This window comes from Chenopodium quinoa, unplaced genomic scaffold, assembly GCF_001683475.1.
Source record: "Chenopodium quinoa cultivar QQ74 unplaced genomic scaffold, ASM168347v1, whole genome shotgun sequence".
Taxonomy (NCBI): Eukaryota; Viridiplantae; Streptophyta; class Magnoliopsida; order Caryophyllales; family Amaranthaceae; genus Chenopodium; species Chenopodium quinoa.
In genome coordinates this window covers 3201992-3214406 of record NW_018745286.1, presented here as the reverse complement: position 1 = coordinate 3214406, position 12415 = coordinate 3201992, and the positions used below count along the sequence as shown (strand labels likewise).

The following is a 12415-nucleotide window of genomic DNA, read 5'->3' as shown; positions in this document are numbered from 1 at the left end:
CTTCAACTCTCATAGTTGTTTTAGTCTAATATTTGCGAGTTAGGCAATTAAAAGTAGGGAAAAGGTAAGGAAATTTCTATCTCCAAACATCCTCACTTTGCAAGATCCGAACTTTAGACCTGAGATAAAAACCTTACTAAGTGAACCAAACTTTGTTAGAAATTATATATGGACTTACTTTGTATTTATTAATTTGATTACTACTATTTGGGAAAATTTTCAATATATGTTAATATACTTCGTATATCACCAAGGCACCAACATTATTTGGTAAAATTGTGTGAAATGTCTCTAAATCTCAATGCACATTAAACCTTAACCCTTCTTATCTCCACATTACCCTCTCGCTTTCAATCTCTCTCTTCTACGTGTACTAAAATTGGGTAGAAAATGATATTTTAATATATATTTTATGAATCTCGAGTATACATGTTGAAAATTTCAAATAGTAAAGTCGATTATATATAAATCTAAGAAAATTAGTTGATTTTTTAAGAGTTATTTAAAATAAAAAAAAATCCTGTTTTGTACAGAGAAATTCTAAAATTTGAATATTTATTTTAAACTTTAGTTAAGCTTTGTATAATAATTTTTAGGACCGAAAAAAAAATGTTTAGTATGTATTTCTAGCGTATTTAGAATCAAGTTCAAGCTGAGTTTGAGTTTATATTGCGATTACTATCACTCTTACTATTATTGATACCATATAATTTGATCTTTGGTTCCCGAGTGCTTAGAGATTGGGATCCTCAATCTCTGAAAAATAAAAAATTCCCAGTTTCAATGCAACAAATTCATAAAAATCATCCTCTTTTCAATGCACCAAATTCATAAAATATGCTTTGTAAGAAATAAAAAATTTCCGTGGGTGGTCTGCCGTCAACTTCACGAGTCCTTTATCTACTCTCCAACCATTCTCCTTGGATGCAGGGAACCTTCCTTTTGACTTACGTAACACCGTTTTTATTTTATAGACATACACAATTAGAGGCACCTCCCCTTCACTTTGACAACTTAGCATTTACGCAACTTCACATTTTCTCACATTCTTCATGGTATCCTATGGTTGTTAATCTTTGTTCCTTTGTTCTGTATACATTGTAAGAATATATATATACTCAAAGCGATACGATTATTAGTTGAAGCATCTTTGTGTATCATCAGCAACACCAAACAATATGCTTAGTAGCACCACTATCGCCTATGAGAATAACTTGTTGCTTGCTGCCATCTTATGTCTTTTGTTGGTCATCCTTTTTGTCCTCCTACTTCATATTTACGCGAGGTGGCTCCTTGCTGAGGGCCGCCTGTGTCGAACGTCTATAGTCGGTGTATTTGGCCGCACACCTCACCTCCGGAGGTCACACTGTGTCGTCAACAACCTACACGTATGATATCACCTCTTTGTCTTCTTGTTCGTACCAAACTAAGGGTCTTGAATTGACGGTGATAGATTTGATCCCGACGTTTGTGTATGGACCGGTGTCGGAGGGCAGAAGTGGAGAAGGGTTTAAGGGGGTGGCGTTGGAGTGTGCAATCTGCTTGAGTATGTTTGAGGAAGGTGAGGTAGGAAGGAGCTTGCCTAGATGCTCACATGCATTTCATATGGAATGCATTGATATGTGGCTTTTTAGCCATTCTACCTGTCCAATCTGTCGAGCTCAAGTTGTGATGGAAGGTGATGTTAGTCAGAAAAGCGAGACAGCGAGTGGTGAGGGAACTGATGTTGCTGCTGAAGATCCGGCAGCAGAGGAGCATCTGCTCGTGGATGATGATACGAATCAAACGGATGAGGCTGTCGCCATGAACCGTGATAACAGATTAAATAATGATCAAGTTTTGGTAGAAATTATGGGAATTGATGCAGATTCCGAAGACGAGAATGTGGGAAGTAGGGATTATCCCATGTTAGATTGCTCTCTTAGAAGGATGTTAAGTAGGAACAGATCTGAGAAAAGGTTTAATCCTTCATCTGCTTTAATAGTACAGGTTGTTTGAGACCCTTTTACTATTGATTCAACTTCTAAGTTATAGCTAAGTTATGTAGGAGTATATCTCTCGTGTATAGCACATAACATAAAAGCCTCACCGGAGTTTGTTCGATCATTATGTGTTGGCTTAGTACTCCCTTTCTCATTTTTTCCGTTCAGGGAAGAGGTAGTACATTAACTCATTCAATACAAGCAACCTAACTTATCATTCGCGTGATTAAACAATCAAAACATTTAAAGTTCTATTGTTGGTAAAGATTAGTAAATAACATGATTAAACATGATAACTTATAGATAAATCTCTAGATCTGTTTTCATAAAATGTAGCCAAAAGTTTTAATAGCAAAAATCGAATCAAGCAAAGTATGCACATACTACATAGTTATAGTTATGTGCATAATTAAAAATGAAAGAACATAAGCAAGAGAATAATTTCAAAATTATATATCTACGTTTCCTCCTAATACAATCCCATGATAAATTAGATAAGGAAGCTCTAAATTTCTGTTGATTTGTATTCACTAAATAGGAAGTATCTATAAACTATTAGTTCAAAAATAAGAAAAATTATACAGAGTGATTATCCTAATTTATACTATTTATATACTAATAAATATCATGGAAGAGTTATATTACAAACTATGATTTATTTTATTGCTTTGCAATAACTGATTAGTCCATATCTCAAGCCTTACAAGCTTGTGGAGAGTTTGCACTATGAATTCGTTTGAGTTCTTCAAATACTTGCTCTGTATCTAAGTCGAAACCGCCAGTAAACTGTGACAGTTAGAAAATTTAGACATCAGAAGTGTGGTTCAAGTTAATAGTTTTGAATGAAAAACAGAAATTGGTATGGTTGTAATTGTTCTGACCTGATGAACTCGATATGCAAAACGAGCACCCTGATGTATGATGTCTTCTGAACTAGGCAATCTAGAACTGTCAAGTTCTTTGATGATTCGTTTCATATACTCTCTTGCTAGCTTCAATGAGTTTAACTTAATCTGCCAGTAATTTACACATTCGGAAACATGAATATATAAGCTATTTATTAGTAATGAATATAAAATATCCACCTTTTAAAATTTAACTAAAAGATAATTACAATTGTTATTGGTCAAAATTATGTATTCACAAACATGCTCGAGCAAAGTGGATTAACAATTAAAAACAAAGGGCAAATTATAAAATAAGTATTCCTCTCAATCTTCCTAATTTCTGTTACCTCAGTTCCCCAATCATCCTAATATCATTGAATTGTTCATATAGAAATTTTGAAAATTGTATGTGCTCAATGTTCATAAGGAGTAATTATAGCTTTCGAAGTCATTGGACAAAAAAACCTCAGGTTCAACGAGAAATTACAAGTTGATATTCATGATAAACAAAAAAGTGTTTATCTAGTGGCATTTCTGTTAATAAGTCAACAATTTGATCATATGGAATTAACAGCAATTCATTTCTTTTTACCTGACCAACAAGGCCTGTATCCAGCATCCAATCCCAAGGAATCTGCATCTCTTTGTATCTTCTGCACGTTCCTTCTCTCGTCTTTTCGATGTTTTCTATTACCCTCTCCAGCCTGAATTTACAACAGTTGATCATAATATTAGTAATCTGGATTATTAACATCACAAATTATTTGAACCTTAGCATCATAAACTTTTTTTTTATATACATGCTCGCCTGTCTTGCAACGTTTGTATCCGCCTTAATGTTTGAGGCAATGGTTGTTTGGTTTTGTCCTTGTAAGAGAATGTTTCGGATTCTATACTCTTCAGATCACGGAAACAGCAAGCGGCTTCCCTTAGAGCATCAGCCTTTCTTTCTGGCCACTGCGGAAAATGCTTTAGTACAGCTCTCTCGTCTACCAGACTTGACAGCTCTCCATCTAGCCGTTTTACAAATGCTTCCACTGCTGATATATCTGTGAAGACTGCTGTTTCCACCTCTCTTATTAAGTAATTGATGAACTCGCGTTGCATCTCAACGTCAGATTTAACCTGTTCAAACCCGAATATCAAATTTATATTAGCACTACCCAATTATATTGCAGGAAAACATTAATAAAGAGCAGGAAAAACTTGTTGATGTATCAAATAAGCTTCCCCCCTAAAGTTTCCGAGTTTTGAAAACGGAAATCATGACATTCAGACTTTATTAATAGTTAGTTAGGAAAAGAAAATATAGAATTACTTACAGCAGAGAGGTACATTGATTTGTTTTCAATTTCTCCAATCATATTCCCTGGACTGACTTCCTTTGAAGCTGTTGTTTTATTTGTTCTATTCTCTATCTTGGCATTTCTCTTGTTGAGGTAACGATAAAACTCGATTACCTCAGGAACTCGACGAACTGCTAACTTTGAGCCTAGCAGTAATTTAGACGGCAGTGGAGGTGGTGGTGGTGGAGGACCATTATTCATTGATCCCATGTCTGAATCCTGAGGAACAATCTGCTTACAAGGCGGTGGTGGGGATGGCGACGGTTTTTTACTTTCTGACACTGGTGTACGCAGCTGTTCTGATGTCTGAAGACTCTGAACTGTCTGTTTCTGTAAACTTTCCTCTTTATTTCCCACACTGCTGGGATACTGCAACTTCTTCCACAAAGTCGATTTCCTCTCGATATCATGAGCTTTCAAGGAAGCAATCTGTGATTTTAGACGTGCCACTTCGTGTTTCAGCTCTTGATTCTCCTTCTCTAGTAATCTGTTCATTTCGAGGACAGCTTCGATGTCTTCAACTAGGAAGGTCATCTCTGAATTGTTGTTATTGTTCCTCTGCATATTGCTATGCAATGCTGTTGCTCTTTTTTTGGGCAATGCAAATATGCAATAAGCTTTTAAAGGAGAAATTAAGTGTTGAAAAAACTTTGGATCTTACTACATATTACATGATGTTACTTCTCAACTAATCAATTTCTTACCTAAAACTTGGTTTTCTTAGTTTTAGGCTATTTTTAGCCTCCTTTTTCTAGTGACTATAAGTTGGATTTTAAGTTTTAAGTTTCCTGTGATTTGTCCTACAAAAGCTGAAAAGTCTCTAGTCAAAGTTACCTATTATTAACCTTCTTATATGAGCTGGCATTGCCTTTAATGCAACTTCAGTTAGTGTGAATTAATGTAACTTAAGTTTTGCTTCAACTAGATTTTTGTTTGTACTTTGTTAACCCAGGTAGATCGTGTACTGCTTTCCACAATCATGGCAAATTCTAGAAAAAGCCTCGTGTCATTAGACGTGAAATTTCATCTCATTTCTATACATACAAGTCACTACATAATCTGCGAGTTACTCCTTATCATAGAGGTCACTTTGATCTATGTTTTATCAGTCACCTTTATTTTATTGTGTGCCCAGTCATACAGGGAGTTATATATCTACAATCAACCATCACAACAAATGTTATTTTAAATAAACAACGGTTTTTTTTTTCTTTTTCTTTTTTTCCCGTTTTCTACAATTGAATTAGAGCAATAATTGGTGAACCAAAAAGTTGTCTTTGTTATGTTTTTCACATTTTTTTTTGACAATAGCAAATTACAAGACGAGACCACTAAAGCACTAAATTAGAGAAAGTACAGCGGCACTTTTTTGCAATATCATTAACCCGTTGCACCTATTCCCGTTTTACCTTACTAATAGAGCATATCCTCAAACTGACTGCAACATTCCTAATTTCTTCAATCATCTACGCAATCGAGATATCATTTCCTCGTATACCTCTTAAGTTTTTCACATTTTAAACAATTAAAAAATGTTTCATAGAAATATAAAACAATTTTACTGTTGGTCTAGGTAGGATATATTATTTTTGAACAAATGTAATAATTGCATGAATTACCCCTATTAACAAAGAGTCCATTTTAGACACTTTTCATTGCATAGTTTCAAAGCATTAACATTTTACCTTATGGTTTTTCTACCAATAATAGTTAAATGTAATCAATACAATCCTTAGAAAAAAAGATAACTTGACCATGGACGATGTGATCTACAAATATACTTTCCTCCATTTTTTAAAAATTATAACAACATTTAGAAATTCACGCATGTCATTGTTTATATTTTAATATTACTGTTGGTAAAAATTATTTAATTATATATAAAAATTTGAGAACATACCTTGAGTGTAATCCAACAACATATAACTACCAGGTAATAACATTTCTCTATTAATTTGTAAAACACATGGTCATAGTTAAAGAATGAATAGTACGTACTCTTTATCTTAGCCATAAATTAGGATGGGGACTAATACACTATGTCAATTTCTCTAAATTATTAAGTCAAATCAGTGTAAACTTTTGAATTTATTATGTCTTTGCTTCATGTATGTGACCACATACAAGCTATTTTCTATTTATTTCTATCAAAATTAAATTAAATAACAATAAAGGTTGAAACTATTTCGTAGGCATTTAGGTGCACCGACAGTATAAACATTCAGGGAAAAAAAAAAAGGAAACAATGAGAGCTACATCTTATCTAATTGAAATCTATATTGATGTATATAATATATGTTGTTGGACTTGAACAATTTTAAGAAACAACCATGTATCTTGTCGAAGTTGGTTTGGAGTATTAGAATTAGTTTACTAATAATCATATTAATTAATTGAAGTACAAAATATACATTTTGCTGGTAAGACATTGTGATCCTAACCATCTAAAAGTGTTAGTATGAAGTAAAATTAAGAATATAATATTCAACCTTGAAATTCAATAACCATCAACTTAAAATTTTGGTTGAGTTAGTACTTTGATATAATATAAAGATGTTGTAGGAAATTTAGATGTTGAAGCCATGAAAATAATATAGAATTAGGAAAATAAAAAAAATATATGATAATAATATCAAAGATCTCAAAAGGTTGTGATGTGTTTTACAGCTGCCTTTGAAGCGTATTTCGCCACTACCAGTATGTACGAGGTTCTCAGTGATGATTGATCTGATTCCCAAAGGTAATAAAGGTACCTTCCAACTTCGTACCCCAATTGGAAGGCTGGAATTAGTTTAAAAACTACTCAAATTGGGAATAATTTTTGTGTTTAGGGTTTCAAAATTATACTCTATGGTTTTTTGTTTTTCCTCGGATATGCATGCAATGAAGTGGCTCAAAGGGTATCCATAAGTATCGAAACAAAAACAAACAAAATAATGCTAAAAATCGCTGCCTCGAACACTCGCTTGACCCCCCAACGAGCCCGCCTGATTGCGCGCGAGTTGGGCAAGGTAAATAGTCCACAAGAAAGCAGCAAATAATGGCCTGAACCTTCGCTCAACCCCCCATGACCCCAAGGTGAACTCACCCGATTGGGCGAGTGGGGTTTGAAATAATACAGAGTATGCCTCTTGCAAGGAGTGGTGCCAAAGACCTCGCCCGACCCCAGGCAAACTCGCGTCATAGGGCGGGTGGGAGAAGATTTCACACAACAATATTCCACATGCATTACTCTAACAAATGCAACGTGACAAGTAGGTCACGACTTTAATCTAAGGCATGATTAATAGAATGTAAAAACTAAATAATAAAATATTTTAACCATCAGCTTAATCTTTTAGTCAAATTCATCATCTAATGACATAAAGGAAGGTTAACAATATTCCTTGTTGAAACTCTACGATATTATCTTTATCTAGCTAGAGGTGGTAAATAGGTCATTTGATTTGGGTTTAGATTGTAACTAAATAACAAGTCATTTAGTGTTAGTTTGATCAGGTAGAAAACAAGTCAGTTAATATTCAATTTTCATCTATTATTGATCAATTTAAGTACAATCAACTTTGATTTGGATCGAACTCAAATTGTATCTCAACATAGTTCGGGTTAAATTAGGGTTAGTTTGATGATTAGCGTCTTAGGTAGGGTCATAGTAGATCGAGTAATATGGATGACATTTATATTTGGCATGCATGGAAAAGATCTACATGATTATACAAAGATTTAAAGATAAGCATACAAGTGAACGATGCATGATCAAAGTTCTTTCTTCAATCGTAAATTGTTCTTATTTAAATCAACCCCCCCCCCCCAAACCCTTTCCATATTAACAAAAGATTTGTAACAAATACGAGATTTGAAGAAAGTAACACATCGGCTATCAATTATCTTTAAAAAAAAATATCAATTTAAAATTTTAATTAAGTTCAAAAGCCTTTGTTTGGGGCCTCCGGCTATGTACTACAGTACAAGACTACAAGATGCACTATCAAGTTTAGGATGTCAATAGGCGGGACGGGGCGGATGTTGGCCTCCCCATCTCCACCTAAAATTTTCATACCCATCCTCATCCCTGCGGTGGGTCTAAAATTCATCCTCATCCCTGCCCCGGCGGATAAAGCTCCAAAATCATCCCCGCCCCCCCCCCCCCCCGACTTGGATATCCACCTTCACCTAAGACCCGTCTAATCCTCGCCTCCCAAATACACAATCCTTCATATTTAATAAAGATTACAATAAGAAAAAATTATTGTTAATATTACACATTTTTTTTTTATATTATAAGTGTGTTACAAAGTATTATATTTACTATTTTATTTTACATAATTTTTTCATAAAATTGTATAAAAGTATATAATTTTGTTTTTAAAAATATATGGATGTTGGGATGGGGCGGGTGGGGTGGGGCGAGGATGGGGCAGGTACAACCTAAAATCTACTCCCGCCCCATCACCCATGGCGGGTATGGTTTTTATCCCCATCCCCGCCCCATCACCCGCCAAACCAAGATCCATCCTCGCCCTATTGGGACGGGGATGGGGCGCATCTCCTATTTAACCCGCCTCACTGACATCTCTAATCAAGTTACTATGTTTCAACTGTTAAATTCAAAAAATATTATACACTCTTTTATTTAGAGACAAATTTTGTATTGAACTGAAGAAAGATTTGGTTAGACCTAATATGTATAATAACTTAATCTCAAGCTTAGAAGTTGTGTTGTGAACTAGCCAAATATGGTTGTAGATTAACAGAATAATAAGATTTCTTCATGAACAGTCTATCCTAGTCTAGAAAGGGACATCTCTTATCCTTTAAAGCTGAAAAACTAGGCTCATCTTTTAATCTTTATTTATTCCTTCACTACCCTAAAAAATATGAAACTTAAAAAAGCAAAGCAAAAAAACAGAAAGTACATTACGTAGCGAGTTCATAGTAGCTATCATGCATATAGCTAGAACATGCCAATATCAAGATCTTAAAACTTCCCACATTGCCTACAAAAGAGGGCATTTCTTATTGAATGAAACGTATTTTTATCTACTATCAATGTATAACAACATTTCATTTTGTAGTTGAAAATATTTATGAACAGAAGATAAAGGTCGGTCCATCATTTATAAGTATATGGGTAGGAAATTCCATTAAATATTGCATTCCTTCGCCAACTTCCAAGTGATTCCCATGTATGTACCGGGAATTTACAGGTGTTCATACTATGTTGTGGATCGCACCAAATCGAAAATCAAACCGATTATAAATTATTAGCAGTTTGATTTGAGAAATTTTTTCGATCAATTAATGATTTTGTTTAGCTTTACAAATTTAAACCAAACCACCAAAACAAAGCCATAATAAACTACTTAACGTGAAAAATAAATTATTATTAGTTTAAATAAATTAAAGTTGGTTTACGTACATAGACAAGTACTTCGTAATATATAAAAGAATATCAAGTTAGTATTGACTTACGTGATTCATTTTGTTAACATATGTCAGGCATAATATTATCCGCTTTGGGCCAAGTCTGCACGGTTTTGTTTTTGGACTCCTTCCCAAAAGGCCTTGTACTAGTGTATTGAGCATCACATTGTAAATAACTCCTTCGCTTGCTATTTCTTCCATGTGGGACTTGGGATAAAATTCCCAACAATCCTTCCCTTAGACTAAGGACCATATCACCACTCATGGTCTTCCCTCAAACGATAAACCCGATCTGTTACTCGCCTCCTTTTCAGTACCGCCGATGCACTATCGGAACCGGCCGCCTTGACTACACCATCAGCTAACCATGGTTCGCAAATCACCGGACCATGCCCACTCGCTCCAACCACGAGTTACACGGCAACCCCTGGTTACAGGACCACCGCAAACCATCAGACCATGCCTAGGCCACTCGCTCCAACCACGAGTTACAAGGCAACCCCACCGGTAACAGGACATCCCCTGATCCCTTCAGCAATTGAACACCATCAAGAGGACTTTCGACACAAAGGACACAGATCACCAACTTCGAGGACACACGAGGAACACCCCACATACTCCACAGCAGCCACCAGCCCCGAACCGAATAACCCAGCTCTGATACCATTTGTCGAGCCGCGGATACTTGCTCATACACACACTAGTACAATATTGTCCGCTTTGGGCCAAGCCCGCACGGTTTTGTTTTTGGGCTCCTTTCCAAAAGGCCTTGTACTATTGTATTGAGCATCACATTATAAATAACTTTTTCCCTTGCTATTTCTTCCATGTGGGACTTGGAATAAAATTCCCAACAATATATTGAGCTTCTATGTTACAAATTATTTGAGGAAGATCTCCTGGTGCAATGGCTCGGTGTCCCCTCACATCCTCGGGGTGCAAGCTTTGAGCTTCACCTTGAACAAATTCCCTCCCCATATCTCCAAGCCCCAGGCATTGCCAGCAAGGTGCCCAGTGATAGGAGCCTTTGGCTGAGACCCGTTTAACTTTACCGTATAAAAAATATTAGTTACAAACTATTTCAAATAAAATATTAATACCTAAATAATGACCACTGAAAAAGAAAAAAATTAAAAAAAAAAAAAAAAAAAAAAAAAAAAAAACACCAAATAATGGTAGTAAATTGTTTTATGTGGTTTGGTCTGATATAATGTGGGAGGTAATGTAGTTTGGTTTGGTTTTATTTGGACCAAACTGTAAAATTTTACTGGTCACACCAAATTCAACCTCTGAAAATTATGGTGGTATTTTATTGAAAAAATTGGTTTTAATAATTTTAACTTTGACCGATTTTCTATAAATAATCCTAATTTTTGATTATTTTGAAATAATCCCAATTTAAATAGATATCTTATTATAATAATCCGAACTTTTATTTTTGTTATACGTAATAGTCCCAAAACGGATCAACAAAAGCAACAAAAATAACACTTTGATTATTTGAAGAAAATACCTATATAAGTTGGGATTATTCCAGAATAATCTAAAGTTGGGATTATTTAAAGAAAATCGGTCAAAGTTGAAATTATTAAAACCAATTTTTCCTATTTTATAACCAATTATTTTATGTGACAGACTCTAAAGGACAACAATCTAGAAAAAAGAAAATGAGGCTGATAATAGAGAATGATGGGGTGTTTAATAATTGGATATGACTAGAGGTATCAATTCGGATAACCGGATGGAGTTTGGGTCGAGTCTATTCAGTTGGGTCTGTTCGGTCGGATATGTTCGGGTCAAAATTGTTCTTTTAATTCGAATCGGGTCGGGTCAAGTCAAATTCGGGTCAGGTCAAATTCGGGTCATGGTATATCGAGTGGGGGTCGGATATGGGTCCGGTCAACTCCTGATCGGTTCATATTTGGTTCGGATATATTCGAATCGGGTTCAAAACGGGTTTGACCGAGTTAATTTCGGGTCGGATGAATTTGGGTCGGGTTGATTTCGATTCGGATTATTTTCGTTCTGTCAAGTTCGGTTTGATTAAGATAAGGTTGATTTAGTATCTGGTCAATTCCAATTCAAATCCTTTCCGTGTTTGTCTAGATTTTGGTTGAGTTGACCAAATCTAATATCCAAATAAGGTCATTTTTAAGCTTATTATTTTCGATATCAAGTCATTCATGTGTCATTTTTTATATTGCGTGGTTAATTATTACGAAATGCGAAAAATTAGTTTTCTCATTCAATCAATTCTTTTGTAATATTTATCTTGGAGCCAAATTTGAATTGAATAATTATCGATGACTTATCATACCTACGTACATAAGTGAACTGATTAGTAATAATGAACTAGTGATAGACTGATAGATTGATAGATGATAGTCACATATGGTGATATACAAAAAAGAATGTCCTCTTTTTAAGGTACTACTCTTCAATTGTTTAATTTCATGAGGCTATGAGTATTATTAATTTGCTTTATTACTAATACAATTTGTATAACATATTTGTTAGACTAATAGATTTTCTAACTTATTAATAATTAGTAAATTTGTAAATATATAGTAGTATAAGAGCTTGAAAAAAAAAGGTCAATAATAGGTTAGATTTAAAATTATGGCCGGGTTAAAATCGGATCGTTTAAAATCGGGTCGGGTTAATATCAGTTCGGGTTAAAGCGGATCGGATTAAATCGGTTATTTGTCGGGTCATTTTCGGATCGGGTTGAGTTCAAGTTGGGTCATATCGAGTTCGGGTTGTGTTCAAATCGGGT

The 12415-nt window shown here is 34.8% G+C and overlaps 2 protein-coding genes across 2 annotated transcripts; one reads left to right on the top strand and one right to left on the bottom strand.

The window, feature by feature from the left end:
- The first annotated feature begins 1548 nt into the window (after positions 1 to 1548).
- On the top strand, positions 1549 to 1998 carry LOC110712049 (RING-H2 finger protein ATL63-like). Its single transcript, XM_021890474.1, has one exon. It carries the CDS (start codon positions 1549 to 1551, stop codon positions 1996 to 1998), a length of 450 nt encoding a protein of 149 aa, XP_021746166.1.
- A 485-nt stretch (positions 1999 to 2483) lies between these two features.
- On the bottom strand, positions 2484 to 4995 carry LOC110712009 (protein CHUP1, chloroplastic-like). The gene is made up of 5 exons (XM_021890438.1): positions 4192 to 4995; positions 3678 to 3994; positions 3462 to 3573; positions 2864 to 2995; positions 2484 to 2768 (listed from the first exon to the last, which is right to left on the bottom strand). The coding sequence occupies exons 1-5, from the start codon at positions 4777 to 4779 to the stop codon at positions 2676 to 2678; spliced, it is 1242 nt and encodes a 413-aa protein (XP_021746130.1). The 5' UTR covers positions 4780 to 4995; the 3' UTR covers positions 2484 to 2675.
- Positions 4996 to 12415: the final 7420 nt, after the last annotated feature.